The 24,345-nt window shown below is 32.4% G+C and overlaps 4 protein-coding genes and 1 long non-coding RNA gene across 8 annotated transcripts; 4 read left to right on the forward strand and 1 right to left on the reverse strand.

Annotated features, from left to right (window-relative positions):
• Positions 1–4,584: 4,584 nt before the first annotated feature.
• Positions 4,585–5,339, reverse strand: LOC107261237. Its single transcript, XR_001535213.3, has 2 exons — positions 5,200–5,339; positions 4,585–5,032 (listed from the first exon to the last, which is right to left on the reverse strand). It is a non-coding gene; the product is annotated as an uncharacterized LOC107261237 (long non-coding RNA).
• LOC8288520 lies at positions 5,100–7,404 on the forward strand. Its single transcript, XM_002510079.4, has 3 exons — positions 5,100–5,766; positions 6,081–6,428; positions 6,521–7,404. Exons 1-3 carry the CDS (start codon positions 5,311–5,313, stop codon positions 7,127–7,129), a joined length of 1,413 nt encoding a protein of 470 aa, XP_002510125.1. The 5' UTR covers positions 5,100–5,310; the 3' UTR covers positions 7,130–7,404.
• A 7,565-nt stretch (positions 7,405–14,969) lies between these two features.
• Positions 14,970–17,680, forward strand: LOC8288519. Of its 4 annotated transcripts, none has more exons than XR_007214764.1 (2): positions 14,970–17,122; positions 17,229–17,680. XR_007214764.1 is itself a non-coding variant. In XM_025157982.2 (2 exons), the coding sequence occupies exons 1-2, from the start codon at positions 15,214–15,216 to the stop codon at positions 17,333–17,335; spliced, it is 1,941 nt and encodes a 646-aa protein (XP_025013750.1). In that variant the 5' UTR covers positions 14,970–15,213; the 3' UTR covers positions 17,336–17,680. The 4 variants fall into 4 exon arrangements, 3 of the variants coding, with proteins under 3 accessions (XP_025013750.1, XP_025013751.1, XP_048226800.1); XM_025157982.2 differs by having other exon boundaries at positions 14,970–17,047; XM_025157983.2 differs by having other exon boundaries at positions 14,970–17,035.
• Positions 17,681–19,898: 2,218 nt separating this feature from the next.
• LOC8288518 (3-oxo-Delta(4,5)-steroid 5-beta-reductase) lies at positions 19,899–21,152 on the forward strand. Its single transcript, NM_001323774.1, is given in 2 exon segments — positions 19,899–19,937; positions 20,019–21,152. Coding segments are annotated over 2 exon segments (1,173 nt in total).
• Positions 21,153–21,473: 321 nt separating this feature from the next.
• LOC8288517 (protein TRIGALACTOSYLDIACYLGLYCEROL 5, chloroplastic) lies at positions 21,474–23,114 on the forward strand. Its single transcript, XM_015719072.3, has 5 exons — positions 21,474–21,871; positions 21,954–22,046; positions 22,164–22,208; positions 22,581–22,613; positions 22,734–23,114. The coding sequence occupies exons 1-5, from the start codon at positions 21,862–21,864 to the stop codon at positions 22,913–22,915; spliced, it is 363 nt and encodes a 120-aa protein (XP_015574558.1). The 5' UTR covers positions 21,474–21,861; the 3' UTR covers positions 22,916–23,114.
• Positions 23,115–24,345: the final 1,231 nt, after the last annotated feature.

Genomic DNA, 24,345 nt, shown 5'->3' on the forward strand with positions numbered 1-24,345 from the left:
CTATCCCACCCCTTCTGACTGTTATTTGATTTTTATCCTTATTTCAAAATTAATTTAATTTTGATAATGAAAATCATGTGCTTCCTAATCCTTGCATTTTCAATCACTTTCAAAATAGATGACCTTGGGTCTCATAATGCGCAATAGATGACTCAGTTAACAGGGCTAAAGCACTAATCATTATTTTCCATTTGAATATTATTGATATCATATATTATAAGCGAAAAAAAAACAAACTAGAATGTTGAAACTAATCTAATATAGGTCCTACCTATACAATAATTTGTTACTGAAACTGTGGGAATTTTAACACTTTTAATAGGAAAATAGAAAACAAATTGATGGAGTGGTTAGTAAAAAAAATAATTGAAATCGTATTTAATATTTTATGCTGTGTTTTTTCCTTAATAGAATATATAGCAAAAATAGGTGTAGAATGAAATTCTCAAATATATGCTGCAAGCTGAACACCAATCGTTCTAATGTCTCAAAGGTCAGTACATCAATTAATTCAACATTTGATAGATTTACAATTTTTTAGGCTTGTTGGTTTAGGGAATTAAGAAACAAATTATGTTGGAAAATATATATATATATATATATATATATATAATATTAATTTTTAGATTTAAATTTTTTTTGATACGTGTGTTTAATTCTTTATATGTAAAATTTTTATTTTGATATATGTACTTTTGATATATAGAATTCTAATCTATGTGTAATTTTATAGTTTTTTTATTAATTTATTGGTTAATAAGTTATATTCCTAATTAAATCACTGACTCTAATTTTAAAAAATAATATATTTATTATATTCTAATATTATATTAATTAGTAAATAATTTTTAAATTATATGATACTAATTCTATTCTAAAAAATAGCATATTAATTATATTTTAATATTATGTTAACTAATAAATAGTTTTATAAGATACTAATTCTATTATAAAAAAATAGCATATTAGTTATATTTTAATATTATATTAATTAATAAATTAGATTTTTTAAAATTAAAATTAGGTTTTTGATATATATATTTTAATATTATACTAATTAATAAATTATGTTTTTAATTAGATAATAATTTTAATTTTAAAAATTAATATTTTTAAATTATTTATTTAATATTATGTTTAATACTAAATCAAAATATTAATCATATATAATAAAATTTTAATTTTAAAAATAGTAATATCATTTATAGTATTAAGTTATATAATACTAAAATTAATTTTATAATTAAAATAATAATAACGGTGATGCAATACGTGGGTAAACCGTTTAGTTATAAAGATAAATTTACAAAGAATTGTATATAGAAAATTTGTTTGAAGAGAGAGAAGATTGCTTAAGCTTAAAGATAATGAGAAAGAAATCTATTTTATATAAAAGGTGATAATTTACTTGTCTCCATCAATTTACCTATAGGAAAGTATAAAATTCGAGTTTCCCATCTTTATTTATAACCAAAAAAAGGAAAAGAAATATTAATAAAAAGATAAAATTCTAAAATCATAATATATTGGGTTATAGTGCCAATTGCTTTTTAAATAATCGTCAAACATAAAATCACCCACTACTACAATCTAATGGCAGATTTGAGGTATACTTCATATTTTACAAGCAATCAACAAGATTATAAAAATGTACGGAAATATAAAAACCTACATCTTAAATCTTAATTAAAAAATATATGTATATTAAATAAAATATCTTCTAATTGGAAAATCTGTAATGAAATTTTTTAGGAACTGTAATACTTATATATTATTATTCTTCAAATGAGCTAGGCAAAATAATAGGAATAAAATTGAATACTTCTTTTTTTGATATGAGTAATGTTACATAATTTATTATTTATTATTCTATTTTTTATCCACTTGATGTTGCATTACTATTTTTATAAAATTACTTTTTAATATTTTTTTAAAATTAATAGAGAAATTTATAAAAATAGTGAATTTTTAGTATTTTTTCTTTTAATCCTATTGCTGCTCGCTTTTCCTACTTATAAATATATTGTTCTAACAAGTATTTACATTGTTGTGATAACCCTTTTTCTAAAAGAAATTATTACTTATCCCTTTGATAAATTTTCAAGTTCAATAGTTTGTTTTTCAGTTTTGTTCTTCCTCTTTTTGTTTGAGCTAGACTGCGATATTTTTTCCTTAGTAAGACTTTTGGTGATTCGCCCACTTCTAGTTGGATTGAATTTTCTTGGTTTGAGTTTGAAGTTTGAAGTTTGAAAGAGAAAGATCTCTTTAAGAGGCAAGGTTTAATCTTTGCTGGAATTCCATGTTAAAACTTGGGTTTTGTATAACTTTCCAGTTGGTAGTTACTGGTTTTTTAAAATTTTCTATTTTGTAAATATTTTTAGTTTGCGAAGGGTCTCCTTTCGCCCCACTTATAATCGAAAATATTCAGTTTGAAAAAGAAATGAAATCGTATGCTCAATTGTAATTTGTCCTTCTCTAATGTGCGTGTAGGATTATTTTTTAGTTTGCGAAGGGTAGAAACCACAAGGGACACCAATGATTAAGAAAAAAAAAAGGGCAAAAGGGCCCCACTGCCCAAAGCCTAGTTTGTCTGGTTGCACGGAGCCTAGATGATGAATGATCTAACGGCGAGGAATTGATATCAGACGGGTGGGATTAAATGAGATACTTTACATCGAGTATCACGCTAGTGGAACGGGGGAATGAAAATTGTAAGATTGGATTGGGTTAGGATAGAGTGTGTGAGATCTCGAGATGTTCTTTCATCTAACGGAGATTCTGACATGTGACTCGATACCATTGTTTTTATTAATTTCTTTTTGCCTTTTGAGCCTTGACCTTTTGGCTATTTGCGGTCAGCTACTTAACATAACATGCCTATGATATAGCCCTTCAGCAATCTAGTTCAGATTAGCTTAATAATTTTGCTGGATTTTTCTCTGTGTAGGATATGGATGCCACTGCTGTAGATTGAATGTTTTTGGAGTTAATCACATAAAATAACTTTACTAAATTTAAGCAGAGTATTATTTATTAGTAATAGTAAAGTGCATTTAACTGAAGTGGAAGTATGAAATGGACGTCGTAGGCCAAAATAGAACCTTTTCTTCTTCAGTTTTATCGTGATGCCGCGGGGGAAAGGAAGTCCTTAACCTCATGTATGGATGGGAAGCCAACTTAAATAAATCTATTTTGTTTATGTTAAGATCTCAAAGAAATATCTATTTCCAAATATTTCAGAGGCCATTTGGCTTAATTTTCTTTTTTAAATAATCATATACTTCATAAATAAACTCGATTCCCACTTAAGTGATTGATTAAAATGGATTATTATTGTTTTTCATGAATTGTCATCATTTTTTTAAAGACTACCACAATTACAAATTCTAATAGTCTATATCTTTCATAGTTGATAAAATTAATTATATACTTCATAGTTGAACGTACAAAATAATATAAATATAGATAAAAAAATTAATTGCATGAAAAAAAAAAAAAAGAATCATGATTTAAAAAAATAACAACATATTTCAAAAGATTAATTCATGAAAGATGTATACCTTTTATAATTATTATTATTTTCCATCAATTGTATTAATGTATATGTACATCAATTTCTTTCTCAATTGAATTTTAATCTATTAAAAAAATAAAATATATGGATTTCACAGTAAGAATAACTCAACTAACTTACTGCAAAAATGATAATTTTCAACAACATTAATGGATACAAAAATTTGAACTAAGAAATGTCTTACACGCATACAAAATGTAAGAGCAATAGAGGTTAGAAGCTTAAAAAGGAATACTTGTTAGACAATAATGCGAGGAATCAACATTATTTAACAGATAGTGCAAATTTATCCCTTTTCATGTCTTAGTAGTATAATTTGGGGACTTAATAAATGAACATCATTGCACTTTATTCTTGAAACCCATGTTCATTCAATAAGTAAATGAAAAGAGGATTCTTTTTAAGTAATCACATAAATAGTACACACTTATTGAAAGTCCTTAGGGCTCAACACAACTATATAATGTTTTAATGTATGTTAATGTGGCGTCCATATCAATAATATCTCTACCACTTGTGACCATAACTGCTTTTCACCTTCTTCTCCATCAATACTCCACAAAACTAACATAACATTCAGAATGGAGAAAATAAAGCCTAAATTCGGCGTGATTGGCGAGCTTGGAGGCGTTGCTTTAAGATAAATATTAGAATATAAAGGAGGAAAAATTGGCTCTCGGTGATTTTGTTTATAATTAAATAAGAATATGAAATACGTGCAGAGGACCCCATTCCACACATGAATCAAAGTATGAATTATAGTCAGTCCACTAATTAAAATATATATATTATGGTTTATTCAATTTGATTATTCTGTGCCTTTCTCATATGCACGAGGGAAATCTTCCACTCGGCCCTACAGTTTCAACCACTAAGATTTCTTTTTTTCCTGAATTTTGTCAATGTTATATCCCCGACCATTCGACAAATAAATAAATAAATAATATTCATAATAAATACATTATAATTTTTAAAAAAGTAATAAATAAATAAATAAAATCAAAGAAAAGTATAAAATTAAAAATCAGATAGCATAGGTAGGACATTATACAGAAAGTATGTATTATATAACAAAGTTTCCGTCTCAAATTCATGAGTATAAACATCTTCACGCAAGAAATGCTATGTTAGCTGGCTGAACGCAGTAACCATCTTCAGTTCACCCAGTTGAATATTCTTATCAACAAAAAGATAAATAAGGCTCGCGTGCTTACCATGCTGATTACTGATTATCATACTTGATGATGATGAGTATATACTTAATTAGAACCAGGCTAGGGGACTCTATTTATTTATTATTATTCTGACCACACACTTGACCGTTGCTAACGGCGCTAATTTCCTCTCACTTCAACCGTTTCATTTGACGTGAAGGAAAAATTAAAAAGAAAAAGAAAAAGAAGATCAACGCCAGTACCAGTAGTAGGCAGGTCTGCTTGTCCTTTTGTCGCAGAAGTCCTAAAGAAAAAAAATAAAAAATAAAAAAGCTACTAAAATTATATATGAAAGCTAAACCAGAACCACACTACAAGCTTACAGTTATCGTGTCTCGCGGCAATTTCATTGTATTATAGTTTATATCACTATTCTTTTTATATCTTTTTTTCTACAAAATTTATAATTACCTTTTATTAAACGCCATTCCTCACTCTCTCTCTCTCTCTCCCTCCTCTCTGTTTTCAGTTAGCTCTGCCCTTTGTAAGAACACCTTGTGCTTGAAGTGGCAGAATTGTAAAATGGAGAGAAAACAGGGGTTCTTTTCGGCGCTAAAAGAGGAGGTAGTGAGAGGTTTATCGCCGGCAAGAACCAGAGCAAAAAGTCCGGCGAGGAGTGCGTCGCCAATGTCAAGCTTATTACGGAGGAGAAAGGGACATGGACATGGGCATGCACACCACGTGGCGCATCCAGAGCCGTTGATTATAGCGAGATCGGGGAGTTTGAGGCCAGCTGAGGCTTTATCGCCGTTAAAAGAAGGGCCAGATCAGGACGACGGTGGAGATTCTAGAATCGAAGGGAGGTGGGGCCAGTGGATGAAAGGACAGCTGTCAAGAACACCTTCTGTTGCATCGTCAAATGGTTGTAAGCGCTCCGATCTGAGATTGTTGTTGGGTGTACTCGGGGCGCCGCTTGCTCCGGTGCACGTCACCACTACTGAGCCGTTGCCTCACCTTAGTATAAAGGATACTCCAATTGTTAGTCTTTCTCTTTTCACCTTTATAATGCTGTCTTCCTTTATGGATAGTTAAATATATGATGCAAATTTTAGTAGTTTGTTATTTCTTATGTTATTTATTAGATCATAGTATTAAAAAGGTTAGTAACAAAACTTGTTATGTGATTAATTTCTGGCCCAAAAGAAGAAGGTAAAATTTGTTAACATTATATTTTCCTCGTGTCATCGAAATGGTATGATATAGTCATCAGTTGAGATGCTGTGGCCACTTTCTTTATTCTAATCATGCGTATTATGCTTCCTTTTAAGTGTTATTTTGGGGTGTGTTTGCAGGAAACTTCATCTGCTCAGTACATATTGCAGCAGTTCACAGCAGCTTCAGGAGGGCAAAGGGTTCAAAATTCAATCCATAATGCTTATGCCATGGGGAAGGTGAGGATGATAGCTTCTGAGTTTGAAACAGCAAACAAGGTCACAAGGAATCGGAATTCGTCCAAAGCTGCAGAGTCTGGTGGCTTTGTTCTGTGGCAAATGAATCCAGACATGTGGTACGTGGAGCTTGCACTTGGTGGCAGCAAGGTTCATGCCGGCTGCAATGGGAAACTCGTGTGGAGGCACACACCTTGGTTAGGTGCACATGCTGCAAAAGGTCCTGTTAGACCACTGCGCCGTGCACTTCAGGTGACTCTGCCTTTTCTCTTTTGTTTCGACTATGTAACTAATCACAACTGTGCAACCTTTTACCCGATTATTTGATTCCATTTTGTTTGCAGGGTCTTGACCCCAAAACAACTGCAAGCATGTTTACCAATGCAAGATGCATTGGGGAGAAGAAGATTAATGGTGATGATTGCTTTATCCTCAAGATATGTGCAGATCCTGGAACTCTGAAGGCCAGAAGTGAAGGACCAGCAGAAATCATAAGGCACGTTTTATTTGGCTACTTTAGCCAGAAAACTGGCCTCCTTGTGCACATAGAGGACTCTCATTTGACTCGCATTCAAAATAACGGTGGTGATGCTGTGTACTGGGAGACTACAATCAATTCATTTCTTGATGATTATAGGCCTGTGGACGGTGTCATGATAGCACATTCTGGACGTTCTGTAGTAACCCTTTTCCGGTTTGGTGATACAGCAATGAGCCACACCAGGACTAGAATGGAAGAAGCATGGGCGATTGAGGAAGTAGCATTCAATGTCCCAGGTCTGTCAATGGATTGTTTTATTCCTCCTGCTGAATTAAGATTTGCTTCTATCAGCGAAACCTGCGAGCTTCCTCAAGCTCAGAGGATAAAACCTCCTGTGGCTGCCGCAACATATCGCACCAAAGTTGTGGCATTGGATAGGTCTCGTGACAATACTGTTAGCAATAACATGTAGAAGATAGAAAATTTAGGAAGTGGACGGACTGATGGCATGTTATTGCACAGCTAGCTTAGGGGTGTAGTTACCGGACCAGCCAATTAGTAGGTGAAGGCTGTAGCAAAGTTTTGGCATTGAATCAATGTCTCCTATAATTTGTAAATAGAGCAGTAAGTCGCATGTTTTCTCAGTTTTTGGTTGAATAGTTTGTATTCTCCAAGGAAAAATTCCGATATCGACTCATCGCTTGGGTTTATAGTGCTTGATAGAGCTGACAGAGATTTGTTTTTTCATTTACCTGCATGCTTGTCTTCGCGAGTGATATATATATATATATATATATATATATATAGTTCACTGTTCTTGTATGGATTCCCAAATGTTGTAAATCAACTGAAATCTGTCTTCTTGTGTAAGCTCATCTTGAGACAATTTAACAATAAAAAAATTGATTTGAAGGAGAAGTTGGGAAGTTTCTCACGTAGAATGAGTCTCATTTAATTGAAGTTTCTTACATGCAAGTATCTTTGTTGCAATCGCGAAATTGCGGAGGGGGACAGGCCCAAATTCTAGGCGAACTTAAGATTGCTTTATGGAAGTCATTTTCATCTTATAGTATATATATGTAAAGGAGTGCGAGCGGAGAGAAACTAAATGAGAAGCTTTGAATTGTGGGCAGTACCCATATGCCCGCAAGTTCTACCGGCTACTTAACAAAGCTTCTTGGGACTACGCTCGAACAGAAATTGACCCCCGCAGTGGGTAGGAATGAACAACTGTGTGCATTTTGCTGAGATTAGGGTTTCAAAAAGGATAACTGCACAAGTTCTCGAATTTTGCTGAGGTTTGGTCCCAATACCCAAAATTTTCAATACTTTCAATACCCAATTTTGAAATTAACCAAAGACATGACTGATAGCATAATTTATTTTCATTCTCATCTGTCTAGCTAATCACATGACTGTGTTTATATTCACATATTTGTAACCAAATAACAAATAAAATATATGACTATGAGTAAATTATAACATAATGTAAAATATGAGTAAATTATAACATAATGTAAAATTGAGTGATTAAATATTTTTTAATTTAATACTTAATATTGTTAGTTAAATGATAGTATTTGAAGATAAGATATATTAATATTTTGTCATATTATATAAATAATATTAATAAGACTAATAATATAATAAAATATAATATAACACATGCATATATTTTTAATATATATATATATATATATATATATATATATATATAGAGAGAGAGAGAGAGAGAGAGTTACTCCACGTATTGCTTGACGTAAAACAGATAGTGGATTTGTTTTTATCTTTTGTTGAATCTTTTTCATAGCTCGATAGATAATTTGATAAGCCAATGGTTTTTTTCCGTGTTTCAGAATACGGTTAACCAACATGTTAACTAATCGATTACGATAAATTGGATTGGATTTTGCAGTTTTTTCTTCTGCAGTACCTCGACGTGACATGAGCGTGCAAGGGTTCTCAAGAATCAGTTTTCCTTTTATAAGGGCTAAAAAAATAATTTATTTTGACTTTTTGACCCCATATTATTTCGGTGTGGGCTGCGAGAGCGGTACCAAATCGAAGCAAACTCTGAATACTAGATATGACCTCAAAATAACAGGGGTCAAGGTCGGCCAGTGAGACGATGAGGGATAAGCTTCATCGTCGAGAGGGAAACAGCCTGGATCACCAACTAAGGCCTTTAAATGACCGCTCAGTGATAAAGGAGGTAGGGGTGCAGAGATAGCCAGGAGGGTGAAATAGGATGAATTGAGACGGTATTTTATAAATACGTGATTATCTTGAATATATTAACTATTTCTTTATTTTCCGATCGCCTAGAAGGGACAAAAGAAACATCTTGTTCTTTCTTCAATAATTTCTGATCTCTAATGAACCTCTCAGTAGGATTCGAACCCAGATGAAGTTCTGACGATCTGTCAGAGAAAAAATAACGAATGGATCTTGTAGGATTCCCAAGAAATTCTTCGATTTCTTCCGAAAGCAGATGATTATTCATCTCCTTCTCACCTTCCGTGAATAACCGTATACATATATATATATATATATTTACTATAGAGAAATACTTTTTTGAAATAAAATTTAAAAATTGTATAACTTATTATGATATAAAGTTTATTTCTATTTTCATTTGGTTCAGATTGAGACTAAAACTATATAAAAATTATTACTATATAGAATATTAGTATGGAAAGATTTGACTGAACGTGTTACTTAACCAAAACTGCCAACTACTCAATTTGTGAATTTCCATTTAACTGCCGGTGGGTGTTACGGCGTTGGGCCTACCGAGTAAACAAATTGGGCCATTTTCTTAACTTCAGTGAGGACACTGGGGTGGTTCCCTCCTGACGGTACCTTATAACCGTGCCTAATCCAACTAATTAAGAATTTGGGCTGGTTATTTAGTTTTAGCTTTCATAAAATCTTTTATCTTTTCTTTTTGGATTGAGTGAGAAAATTACTATAATAACTATTTCTTTCCTTAAAAGATAAACTATTAGCTTAGAAAAAAAATAATTAAAATTTGAAAATTGTTAAGAATAGAGAATTTTATAGATAGATTAGTGTATTATAGCGTTAACTGAGTGGATAATCATCAATGATATTGTATTATCTAAATCATAATTTTATCTACAATTGTATTAATATGAAATAATTATGTTCTCTTTGGCCACAAGCACATAACTTCAGTCAATTACTGAGGAAAAGTGATGCATTTTCTTTAATATAGGAAAAGTCTAATTGATTGTGGACTATGATACAGAGTGATTATTTCTTTACATAAAAGTAATAATTCATCTAGAAAGTTTAATAATTTTTTTTATAGGATTGTTGATTTATGCCCAATTAGTTATATTTTTATGAAATTATAATTATTCGTAACAAGAAAATCCTTTTGAAGTATACTTTTTTTTTTTTTTTGGTTATTCAAATATACTTTTTTGTAAAGTATAGTTGATTTTCTTATAATTAATAAACTTAAGGGATTAAAAATTTATTAAACTATCAAATTTATAAAGAATGAAAACTAGAAGACTAATGTATTAAGAAAACCATATATAAACTCAAAATCAGAAAATTACTACAAAAAATAAAGAAAATTTATCATCATAAAGTTTGCCATCAATCATAAACGTAAAAATAAAAATTCCTGAAGAAAATGGTATATGAATAAATTGCATTAATTATAATTATTTTAGATTCATTAATTGTGAATAATATAACTGTTCAATGAAGATTGACATTGCTTTGAAGATTTATTAATTAATATAATTATCAATTTATTACATATTAGATTTTAAGAGTCATTTATAGACGTGTGCTAAAAATTCATCATAATTGCTAATTAATAGGTTAAAAGTTGAAGATATATTTAAATTTTGTGAGAGTTTATTACTTAGATTTAGTGTATACACCATAACTAATAAAAGAGTGACATGTGTGTATGAGAATTTTATACTTTGGTATTGAATGATTGATACATACTTCATCATTTAAAATTAATGAATATGTGTTGATCATCTAATGGTTTGGTGTATATAAATTGAGACATATGCACCAAACTTAGACAAATTTTTTTCTAAATTATTAACAGTACTGTAGTTAAGTTCATTAAAAACACTAGTTCATAAGATACAATATTTCTATTTTGTCCAAAATGATAGACCAGTAGACGTTACTATATTTTAAAAATTTAATCCAATTCACTTATATATTATAGACAATAACTACAGGATAATAATATGACAATCACTAAATTTTATAATTAGTTAGGTTTTGATTATAAGACTTTAATTTATTTTATTTTAATTATTTAATTTTAATTTTAGTTATAAGTTAATAATTTTTCATAAGAAGTTATCCATTTTTGCTCTTAATTACTTTTTCTTTTCATCGGCTATTTTTGCCACATATTATACGTATTAATTAAATTGAAATACAATTAGAATTGAGTAATTGAAGTAAGATAAATTAAAATTTTATGATTAAAATAGAATTATATGTAAAATTTAATAATCATTTCTATTCTTAATACATCTATCAATGGATGTTTATTCTTGCTTATGTATACAAACATTATCGCAATCAGCATCGGTGTTTCGAGATGACTTATTAAGGCTTATTATGTTCAAGAATTTAAACTACGTTTTACATAGTATTTAGTTGAAATCTATAAAGTATAATACCTGAAAATTTTCTTTAATAATAATTAATAAATGACTTTTGATTTAAATTAATTTTACTTTATTTTTATTTTGTTTAATTTGGAATGATGTAATGAAAATTTTAATGTTAGACAAATAAATGAGTTATTTTTCATATCCAATTAGTTTAATTTTTAAGGAGTTAATTAAGTAAATTATTTGAGGAATAAATTATATTTTGATTATTCAACTTTTTCCAAATGATATATTTAATTAAATTATATATTAGAGAATTATAGAAGAGTTTGTAAAGGATGTTTTTATAAAAGAATTATTGGAGAAAAAAGGATATTTTAATTAGTTAATGGCGTTAAATTTATTGAAAAAATATTTTGCAATTTATTAATTAAATTAATTATGTTAGGATTTAATTGGAAATTTATTTTGGGATGAGGATTAAAAGTATAATTTTATTATTATGGGTTTTTAATGGAAAATTATATATTTTTTTGTAATTAAATATGTCAGCAATGGCTTTTTGGTAATTTTACATTAAAAAGCAAGAGTATATATGTAATTGTGTATTTTCAATAATTCTAATTTGGCCAAGATTAATAAGTCAGGGTTTAATTGAAAGGCTAAATAAAAGTTTAGGGGTTAAATGGAAATTTTGCTGGATAAAATTGCAGTAATTAAAAAAGTTGAGGGACCAAAAGGTAAGAGGGGCCAAATGTCGATATGGAGAAGGAGAAAGAAGAAAAGAGGAATCGGGGAGAGAGAGAAGGGAGAGACTGGAAGGAGAAGTGGGTTGCGGGCGTTGGAGGTCGACTGCTGGGGGCGCGGAATGTCATGCAAATATTTTATATGATATCTCTGATTTAATGATTAATGTTTTGACTAATTGATTATGTACTGTTTATGCATGCTTCACTTTCCGCATTATAATTTTTATTGATTTTGTGTTAACTCGGGATGGGATGACAATAGAATATAAGAATTTGATTAGTGTTCCGGTATAAATTCGAGAGTGATGGAAAATGATAAATAAGTAAATTTAAAAAGGAAAGTTTAGGACTTGCCCTGATCGAGGTTGCTCTCTGGGCTTAGTAGAGTATGTTTCTCGGAGGTAAGGTCCTTGATCGATCTTACTCTCTGGACGCCGGCTTAGTTGGAAATCAAATGTTCAAGCTGGAGGTAAGGTCCCTAATCGAGCTTGGGTGCCAGATCTGTTGGATTAAGAGAGCCGAAAGGCTAAGACAAGTGACTAGACTGGAGGTAAGGTCCCTGATCAAGCTTTGCTCTCTGGGCGCCAGTCCTATTGGAATGAGATTAGTCGAGATGTTAGAGTTGAGATTAGTGGAGATGTCAGTATTGAGATTGATCGAGATGTTTGTGTTGGAATTAGGGTTCTACTGGAATACTCCGTCCGGTAGTGTGTGAAAATTATTTTATTCAAGCATGACATGACAAGTTTAATTTTTACATGACTTATTATTTATTTTAAATTAAATAAATATATTATTGAAATGTTTGTAGTTGTTTTTAGATATATGATTTTAACTCACTCTCGAGACTAACAGTCTCAATTTACTGTTTTTCAGATTCGTGACTATTAGTCTTCCCGCGACTCTTATTCAGTAACCCAACTCCATCATCGGGTGGTGTATTTGATTTTGTATGTTAATTTGTAAAATCTTAGATTCTTCGCAGTAGTAATAATAGTAGATGTATCAGTTGTAAATTTTCTGAGTTTTGGGTCTTGCCAAATTCTTCTTACAGACTGAATTAATTGTGTAAAATTTAATGGTTCCGATAAATTGTGGAATTAATAATATTAATAGATGAGATTTGTTTAAGTCAGTGAGTGTCATGCTTACTACGGGATTCGGTGGCATTACGCCTACCCATTCTCTAGTACTGGTCACGGGCCCACAGATGGGGTCGTGACATAAAGTTTATGAAATTTATTTGTAAATCTAAAATTTATATATATACTTCAAATGGAGTAAAGTTAATTTAGTATTTAAATAATTAAATTGATGTAAAATTAGTTATAGCTAAACTAAATTATAATAAAATAGGTAGAATATTTAAATGAATTTTACATGAGTAAACACTAAAATATTTCTTTCAACTTTATTATTTTTATTTTATTTTATTTTATTTTATTTTATTTTATATTTTTTTTAAATAACATATATTTTTTTATAGATTTCAACCAAACATATATTCTATTACAGTTTTATACTACATGAAAGAAAAAAAATTAATAGAAGCTTCTTTGTTTTGATCCTCTAAACAATAAATTGAAGAATTGTTTAAACTTTCAAAATCGAGAATATAAACACACTAGATTGTGTGTATCCAATCTTCATCATCATGAGCTTAGTATATACTTTCCACGCCTACTTACAAACTAGTAATAAAGAAAAGGAAAAGAAAAGAAATACGTGCATCCCATTACAGTCATATATCAGCACTCTCATATGTAACCAGAGATAGCCTAAAGTATATATATATATATATATATATATATATATATATATATATATATATATATATATATATATGTTAATGTAACCACCGCATATTCTTGAGACCTTAAAGGTTTTGTACTTGAAACTCTTTTTAATTTATTTGAATACTTGTTATCTCAACTTTACTTGCAAGTTATGGTGTTAACTATTACTTTGAAGCTGTAAGTAGAGGGATTTATGAGAAGGGACCACCATTGTGCTTGTAGGTTTGAAGAGACAATTTCCCATATCGAAGCTGTGGTCCCTTGCTCCTTTTTGTAGCCCAATTGAGAGAGCATTACACTTTAATCAACCCTTCTCATATATAGCTTGGACGTGGAAGAATCAGAGGTTTTGTTGCAGACTGAAGATTAAGGTTTATAATTAATATATCTGGCATCCAACTATATATCCAGTACTGCTCGACCAAACATGCCATCACTGATGCAGCATTCCTTTATACATTCATGATGGAAGCTCGTATATAAAATATCGAAGCTCAACGTTATAGCTAGAGTGGTATAGGAATTTAATAGAGGCTCGATTATTGCATTATCGGATTGTGATTCTCTCTCCTTTATTTTACATATACTCCATGTTAGAATCGACTGAGCGGATCACTTATAATTCCTCCCAAGAATTGCCGGTTTCATAAATATATACTTTTGTATAAAGCAGCGGCTAAACTTTAACTTGTAGCAAGGAGTTAAAATTGATAGCTTTTGAAAAAAGGACAGACCAAAACCTATTGTTCTGGACAACATTATGAAAAATGTGGATAAATGAACTTAAATTATTGTGTAATTTCAAGGAGATTTAGAAGATTTGGTTTCTTTGCTTACGGATCATGATATCTTTTACCGCATAAGACAAAAACCTTTATACATCTGAAACGATTAATTTATACAGTTAAAAAAGTGAGAGATGTATAAGTGCAGTGATATTATACGGGGCTTTAAACCGGCATTGATAAGGACCACTTGCTTTATGATGTGTGAAGCACCTGGAGAGCACACACGGAAAATATATATGTATATGTATATGTATAGTTCTTAAGCTCGTAAATATATGTATATAAGTACAATCTTTGTCAGAAACTGGTATAATTCACTTCCTCTTAAAACTATTCATGGATATTGAGCTCTTAACATTCTCCGAGAAAAAGGCACCCTTCAAAGTTCAGATATGGTAAATGCATTATGCATGTACAGGAACCTGATGTTCTAGATTATCATATAATATTTTCATGCGCCGCTAGGTACCACTTCACCACTTATTAGTCACCTGCTCAATTCCCGTTTAGTGTTCATTTAGTAAATCTTTATATACAAGAACCCTAAGCCTAAACCTGTTCATGTACCCGAAAACCCTTCTCAAAACACTGCATTATGAAAAAGGAGAGGTTAATAACCTCTACCACTACCACTGCCACTACAACCACCCTTGAAACTAATAGTATGAGTACAGAAAATAGTTGCACAGATCCTATTTGCTTCTTTTGTGCCATGAAAGAGCAAGACTTATCTCTCAGGCGAGCAGGAATAGCCAGTTGTTTCAAAGAAATGCCTCTAGAAGATAGTCAAGAACACGTTCTAGTGCTTAGTGGTCTATGGAACATTGCTATGACACAGCCTGATGATCCAGAGTTCCCATCCCTCGGCGTCTTCAACTGCATGGCAAGTTTGATTCGAAAAGGTACTAATGATAGAAGTTGGCTTCTAACGGATCAAAACATATACATTCCTTATTATGCAGCGCATGTAATTGGCTCTTACACCATGAACAAAGCTGAGTTTGCAGAGAAAGCTGTTGAATCAGGTGTCATACCTCCATTAATGGAGCTTTTAAGAGGAAAGATTAGTTGGGTAGAGCAAAGAGTTGCTGTTCGAGCACTTGGTCACCTTGCTAGCTATGAAAGAACCTTTCCAGCAGTAGCAGAGTACGAACAAGAGCTAGTTAAGTTAACTACAGAGTTAGCTTCTACTTGCCTTGCTGCGGTATATGCCAATTTTGTTGGAGTAAAGGATGTAAAGAAAAGGTTGAAGTATCACAGTGACTTGCTTACAAGAGGAGTTGGAGGGATAGATACGGAGAACACAAAAGCTGAGGAATGGGCTAGTCAACTTCAGTGCTGGTCTCTTTATCTTTTAAACTGTTTTGCTTGCAAAGAGAGATCCTTAGAGCTCATTTGTAGGCAAGATTTTTTAAAAGATTTGTGTGGAATGTGGGGTGGCTTGGTGAATCACTCATCACCTGCAGGAATTGGACTGATTAGAATATTATGCTACAGTATAAATGGAAGAAAGAGAGTTTCTGAATGTGAAGAAGTTATAAAAAGACTTTGTAATCTCTCGAGATCTTCAGATGATTGGCAATACATGGGGATCGACTGCCTTCTACTACTTCTCAAAGATCAAGATACAAGGCACGAAGTCATAGAAATTGCCACCTTGTTTCTTGTAGATTTGGTTGAACTAAGAAACCTGGGTGATAGATTAAACGTTGGTGAAACAATCACAAAAGCACTTCTTTTAGACTATAAACAAAGCAAGTTGAAGAAAAAGAACAAAAAAGTTGGAAAAGTTTTACAAGAAATATGGGACTTGAAGGTAGAAAGGCAAAGAAGAGAGAAGTTAATGTTGTCTAAAGAAAAGGTTGAAGAGAGAAGGGTTATGGTTGGTTTGATTAAACAACAAGCAAACCGCTTTTTTTGGCTAGGAGATATAGAAGAAGCATTGGCAAAATACAGTGAAGCATTAGATATGTGCCCATTAAGGTTAAGAAAGGAAAGAATGGTTATTCATAGTAATAAAGCACATTGTCACTTGCTACTAGGAGATCCTGATGCTGCCATAAGTGAATCAACTAGAGCTCTTTCCCTGTCTAGTCCAGCGAATTCTCACAGTAAAAGCCTTTGGAGAAGATCGCAGGCTTATGACATGAAAGGGTTAGCTAAAGAAAGTTTGATGGACTGTATAATGTTTCTGAATAGCTGCATCAACACTGAAACACGAAAACGGATGAAAATTCCACACTGTGCAGCACGTATGATCAGCAAACAAATGGATGCAACGTGGCTTTTTGCAGGTGCTAAGTCAAAGGCAGTAAGAGGTCAAGTACAAAGATTGGAAGGTGATTGTGATAAGAGTGGCAATGATCGCATGAAGAAATATGAGGAAATGATGATGAGATTTATGATGGAGAAAAAGGGTTTGATCTCTGGTGATTAAGAGTGCATTATGATGAGAAATTGAGCATTATGTTAAACTTTAATCATGATTTTCTCTCTCGCATAGTGTACATTTTCTGCAACTATTTTCAAAATTCAAATGGTCATTTTAGTTTGTCAAATACGGCGTGCCAAAGTGTTTGATCAGTTTTAACTTGCTTTAAACTTTTTCAGGTCTATCGACTATAATGGAAGAACCACTGGTGGGAAAAGAAGAGAGCAAAAGAAAGCTGGGTAGGGCAACAAGGGCAAAGACTGCTTTTGTGGCTCGATCTATGTAAGGCCAAGTTGGGTTTATCGTGATAATGTTGAAGAGCTCAGTTCAGTTTTGTGGCATCAGATTAGTGTTGGGTACTTTTCGGCCTCTGTTTGTTTTCTGAGTGTAGAAGTTGGGATTTGGACAATGATGTCGATGTTACAGTTTATATGGAATCAAATGCATATGGATTTTTCAGTCAAAAAGAAGAATGCACATGGATTTTCGATCAACCAAAAACTGATTTGAATTATGCATATTTTCCAAATCTGCATTGGATAGGATTGAACTATTTGTGATATATATGGTTCAAAAGAAAAAACTATTTGTTATATTTGTTCAAGTTAACGAATGATAGTTTTGTGCATTATAAGCAAGAAATGATGTGCATATATTACTTTGTATTCTTGATGCCAAAAACACCAAAAGTTTCCCATGTCCATAAAAATCAACAGAATATCAGTTCACTTTTGAAAGATGGCATTGGGTAATTATAAATAGCTAGAGGCCTGAAAGTCAATATATGGATCTATAGAGCAATTCATTTGTAAATTCTTGACCCGTGAATCATTGGTGTGTTAATTTTGAAAGTTTCCTTTGTATAAGTTTTCAAGAAAAGACATCATGGTTGTTGTTGGGGGTTAGGTTAGGCAGATTGGCACCCACATGTAATTAGAGACAAAAGAAAAAAGAAAGAAATATTAAGTTGTGCTGTCTCCTCCTTTAATATTTTCCCTCCATCTGGTTTACGTTTACCCATTGAAACTGTACCTCTCCATCTTCTTCTTTCAAAAATGTTGTTCACATGCTATTTCGCTTACAAATGCTCTGGCGATTCCATATCAATAATAAGACCTGATACATGAAAAGGCTCCTTGCACAACAATGCTCCACATGTGTATTTTTTAGAGCCTTTCTTTTATTTAAAAGAATTATTATTAACCATAGCTCAACTCCTCTCTCTCAGATGTCAATTCATACAGATATGAATATAAGATAATTACATTGAAACTTTTTGGTGAGACCTAATCCAATTATATGGTTCATGAGAATGAAAATAATTTTTGAAGAAAAACGTTTTAGAAGTAGTTCAAATCTTCTAAAGTTAGATTTCTTGTCCTCTATCATGTAATAATATATCAATTATCTCTTTTTTATTTCCTCATATTTTCTGAGAAGAAACACTGTGAAGTTTTATGGAGTATATATATATATATATAAAACATCTGATTATTCACTAATCAATAACATGAAGAGATTTTTAATATTTATCTTCTTTAATATTGAAACCATGAACAAGATTATAAAAGATATTCACCAAATTTTATTTGAACACTGTGTTGCGGTCTATTTTGCATTGATCAGCTCGGAAGTTTCTAATTGAAACTTCTTTCCGGAGCTTTGACATTTGATTTTCGTGGGGAAAGGTTGTCCATTTTGTTGTTCTGCCTCCATTCGCAAGGACTTATAAGACTAAATACGATCATAGTACAAATAAGAATATAAACTGTATCATGTATGTGTAGCTTAATTAAAATCTCGAATTCGATAATTCGAATCTTAAATATATAATTATTTTAATATAATATTTTATCAATTTTAAATATCTTATCGATTACCTTTTAAATTAACTCTACAAAAGAATACAAATTGGAGTGTAGTTAATGCAACAAGTTTGAATGCAATTGCAGTCAAAATGAATAACATAAAATACACAAATAAAAAAATTCAAGTGAAACTTCCACGCAAAGAAGAAATTTGAATAATCATTAGAAAGAATCCATTTTTAACCAAAGTATTTTTCTATAATATTCTTATCTAAGTGATAGAAGCAAAATTTATTTTCACTAATATCCAACTCATTTATGTAATTTTATTTTATTTTTCAAAATCAGTGGTTTGGGAGGTCATAGTTCTAAGCGATAAAAAGAAAAAATTGATAATTTCCAGTTTTAGATACAATAATCATGCTTTAAATTTATGAATTAATAAATGAAAATCGTTTTCTTCTGAAACTTTATATTTCACCAATTTGATAACGTTCAATATTACGATTCCAATAATTAATATATTTGTATGAAATGGTTGGTAATACGCATGTTTTAATTATAGTTTAACATATAAGACGAATAATAAGTTATTAAAATTATGAGTGGAGAGCACTTTTTATTCTCTCTCAAATAATTGTTCTCTTTTATCACACAGAAATAGATAATCATGGAATTCCCCACCAGCTTCATGCCCACACTGACATGGCGAGAAGTATTAGCCCATGGGCTAATGGGCAAATATTCAGATAACCCAATTACTTTTACTTTTCAGAATCCACAAACAATTCAATTATTGCCTTGTCCCATGTCTATAAAATTATTAAAAAAAATGGATGATGGACCAAATCCATTAAAAGAAAATCACAATTACAACCTTATAAATCCACATTCTTCTTACTTGTCAATCCAACCCAAAAAGATCCTGAATCAGAGTAAGACCGACTGTTAGCATTAGCCTGTTGTTCTTTTACTTGCTAGCTCGCTCTATCAATTTTGTCTGCTTCTTCTTCTTCTTCTTCTTCTTCTTCTTCTAAAACAATGAGCTGGTGGTGGGCCGGTGCTATTGGTGCTGCCAAGGTTTTTTTTTTCTAAAGAAAGCTTCATCTATTAACTTCAAATCTTTCTCTGCAATTCTTTAAATTTGTTTCTATTTTGCAGAAAAAACAGGAAGAAGATGACGCGCCTCGAAGCTTCCAGAGCGTAGCTCTCGTGCTAGGCGTCACTGGAATCGTCGGCAACAGTTTAGCCGAAATCCTCCCTCTATCCGACACACCCGGCGGCCCATGGAAAGTCTACGGAGTAGCCCGCCGTCCCCGCCCAACCTGGAACGCAGACCATCCGGTTGAATATATTCAGTGCGACATCTCCGACTCGGCCGAAACACAATCCAAGCTTTCTCAGCTAACTGATATAACTCACATCTTCTATGTCACGTGGACTAACAGACAATCGGAGGACGAGAATTGTGAAATTAACGGTCTTATGTTCCGGAATGTTCTTCAAGCTGTTATCCCTAATGCTCCCAATCTCCGTCACATCTGTCTCCAAACCGGAGCAAAACATTACGTGGGTCCATTTGAGTCTCTTGGCAAAATCCAAACGCACGATCCGCCATTTACGGAGGATCTGCCAAGATTAGACGCACCCAATTTTTACTATACCTTAGAGGATATCATGTTTGAGGAGGTAGCTAAAAAAGAGGGATTGACTTGGTCTATTCACAGGCCGGACCAGATTTTTGGTTTCTCTCCCTACAGTTTGATGAATATTATTGGTACTCTTTGCGTGTATGCAACTATTTGTAAACATGAGGGGCTGCCTTTACTGTTTCCTGGAACTAAAGCAGCATGGAATTGTTACTCAGTTGCATCAGATGCTGATTTGATAGCGGAGCATCAAATTTGGGCATCAGTGGATCCTTATGCGAAAGATGAAGCTTTTAATTGTAACAATGGAGATGTGTTCAAGTGGAAACATTTTTGGAAAGTGTTAGCGGAGCAGTTTGGGATAGAGGAATATGGGTTTGAGGAAGGAGAGAAGAGATTGAGTTTGGTGGAGATGATGAAAGGGAAAGAGGCGGTGTGGGAAGAAATTGTTAGCGAGAATCAGTTGCAGCCCACAAAGTTGGATGAGGTGGCAGTTTGGTGGTTTGTTGATCTGATGTTGGGTGGCGAAGCTGTGATTTCCAGTATGAATAAGAGCAAGGAACATGGATTTTTGGGGTTTAGGAATTCCAAGAATTCTTTCGCTTCTTGGATTGATAAGATGAAGGCTTATAAGATTGTGCCTTGAGATGTGGGGATCGGGTTGCTTTTGATATTTCAATCATTGGGATACTGTTATATAAAATAAGTTCTCAAGTGGGAGACAGTTTGCATCAGTTTATGATGCTTTGTTGTGGAGTGGGTTCCTTTGTATTGTCATTTCTTTTTATGTTTAAAGAAAGAGTCCATGCATTATGAGTAATTTTCTTATTTACTTTGCTACTTTCTATGGTAATTACAATGCTTGAAAGAGATAAAAAGAATTCCCTTGCATAACATAGAAGATACGCGTTCTCCTTACTGCGGGCGCCCTTCATACTCGGTGGATGCTAATTGCCAAAAGAGAACTAAATTGGCTGAATTTTGGCCTACAGCTTTTAAGCGTTTCTGGGCAAATGAAGCCAAATTTCGACTTCATAATCCTATCACATGACGCTTGAAGCATTTGGGTTCTCCGCATCAGTTTACATGCTTATCATTAGCCTTCCAAGTAGTTGCATTATAATCATGACTTCTGTTTATATGGGCGCCTTGCAATGACTCTTTCTACGTTATATATGCTTTGGGCTACATTTATCTTCTTTCATGGCTGGGCCTAAATGCTGATGTGCTTTTTTCAGGGCTACGAGGCCCATTGGAAGTAAACAAGAAGGAGGCCCAACTCTTTTATCCTTCTTTCGCATAATCTGGTTCTTCCACCGGGTTGCTGCCTGTGATTGTGACTCTTGAGTATTGTAATGCGTGGGGGTGAGTTCATCTCAGGTTGATTGCTTCCGTCGTTGTTTTTGCTGAGTCTCATTCCCTTCCTTTTCCTCTGCTGCTTCTGTAGCTCTTTATAAACAGTTACTGTCGCAGCTAGGTTTGTATTTCATATGCGAAAGCATGGTGCTTACTAATTTCAATGGCGTTGGTATCGGATTCGGTATGCATATCCTATCATTCCTTCTCTTCAGAATATGTTGTGGGTTTTTTTTTTTTTCATTATTTTATTTAAATTTCCCTGCTTCTTTTTTTTCTAATTTAAATATTGATTTTTAAGGTTTTGGAGTTGGCTGTGGCTTCGGCGTGGGATGGGGTTTCGGAGGTCAGTTCCTCTTGAAAAGTTTCGAGAAATTTAAATCATTTTATTAATCAGTTTGAATTGCTTCAGTATCAATTATATGATTTGATGTAGCTGATTCTAAGTAGTTCTTATCTTTTTAACAAAGCTTATCCTGCTCACTTACGTGTATCCGCATTTGAAGTTTTACTAGGAAATATGCAATTAACCTAATCCATTATGTAATCAGCTCAATAGCTTTGAATTCAGCTGTGCGGAAATGGTTACAATTCCGAATTGGGGCTTCATTTAAACTTCCCCATTAAATAGAGATTCACTATCTTTGTGAGTTTTTCTTCTTCTTGATTGAACACTGGGCGGCTCATTTTGCTCATGGTTGATGTTCTTATGGTGCAGGCATGCCTTTGAATGTGTTGGGTCTTGGTGCAGGTACAAAACTTCTCTCTTTACTCAAAGCTCAAAGCAAATTCTAGTTAATCTATTTGACAACTACATTTAAAGTACTATGCTCAGAGGTTAACCTTGGATGGGAGCTATGTTTTCTAATAGGTGGCGGCTGTGGGGTTGGTCTAGGCCTTGGATGGGGTTTTGGCAATGCCTTTGGTAGTCAGTATAGATCAGCTAGAGTCACATTTCAGGGCATAGAATTTGATAAGAAGGAAGAAACTACTGCTGGTGGTGAGTCTAAAGATATATTGAAAAGCACACGGGAAGTTCGTGCTTCTCAATAGCTTTTCTTTCCATCCTCTTATCAGCAGAGGACGCTATGTCTATCGAGTTTTGCTTCTCGATATGTCTTTGAGCTTTTCGGATTCAGATTATCAGATATTTTACAAATCGTGGCCGCACATAATGTAATGACATGCACTTGAAATTTGATGAAAAGAACTTCATTTGCATAGTTTATATCCTTAATCTGTGAATTTTGAACTTCGTGTCTGCAGTTTCTCTGTTCTTGAGTTTCCTGCAACTATTTTACCGTCTTAAATGAATGATGGCATTATTGATCCCTATATAATGTCCTCATGGATGTTTCTGTGGATCCTTTATCATCAATAAATTCTGTATGTTTGAGATTAATGGTTGTGAGATACCCTCACTGCACCCAGGTAGAGAAACCTTGTTGTTGTGATCCTTGTATAACAAAATGCTCTCATCTGTCAGTCCTTTTCTGAAACACATTTCTGTCAGCCCTTTTACTATCAGCAAATAATGTGCGTCCGGTATGTTAATGCATTCGTGCGCCCAGATAGAGAAAAAGCCTTCTCCACGGGCCATTCAATCTTCAAAGAGACTTGGGTTCTCTCCATTGATAACCGGTTCCATAATATATGACTCTGATTATGATAATCCAATCAACTTAATATCTTGCTGACCTTTCACTGCTCCCTGCTTTTAAGAAAGATCATCCACTCCAGCTTTAAAGACACCATTCTTTAGTTTCTATTGTTTGTTCTTAATTATAACTCCTGAGTCATGACAATTTTATAAGAAATTAATAGTTTCCTTTTTTTTAATTGCAATTTTGGTATCATTGATTTAAAACTATATAAATTTGATAACATGTAATGAAAGGCAGAATCATAATTATGAACCATCTTTTATATCTAAAATTCCAGTGTGTATATCACTTTGAATTTTGTAATAAAAATTTATTTTAGTATTATGTTTAAGTGTATTTTTATTTTACATGAATAATTATTATCTTTATTAATATTAGGAATTTAAATCAAATCTTATGATTCAATTCCCAATTTATAGAAAGAAATTGAGAGAACTGTTATGATGAATTAGAAATGCAAGATTGTTATAAACAATAAATAATGAAGAAATAAAAAGATTGAAAAATTTAGTATTCATAGTATAATTTTCTGAAATAGGGTGAACGGGAATTTTAAGATTAGTGTATATTTCTGCATGAATTAGATATTGGTTTTTTATTTTATCTTAACAAAGATAAATTTGTATTCATTAGCTGGAGAAAACTGCTTTGGCTATGTTATGAGCCAAGCTGAACATAAGAGGATTTTCAATGAGATTCACAAGTTAGAGAAGATATTGGTGTGAGAGGTTAGATATTTGGACTTAAATAAAGTAGGTACTTGGGGTGGGATTATAATTTTAGTAGAAAAAAATGTGCTTTAAATGCAATTTAACTACA

The sequence above is a fragment of the Ricinus communis genome, chromosome 2 (genome assembly GCF_019578655.1).
Source record: "Ricinus communis isolate WT05 ecotype wild-type chromosome 2, ASM1957865v1, whole genome shotgun sequence".
Taxonomy (NCBI): domain Eukaryota; kingdom Viridiplantae; phylum Streptophyta; class Magnoliopsida; order Malpighiales; family Euphorbiaceae; genus Ricinus; species Ricinus communis.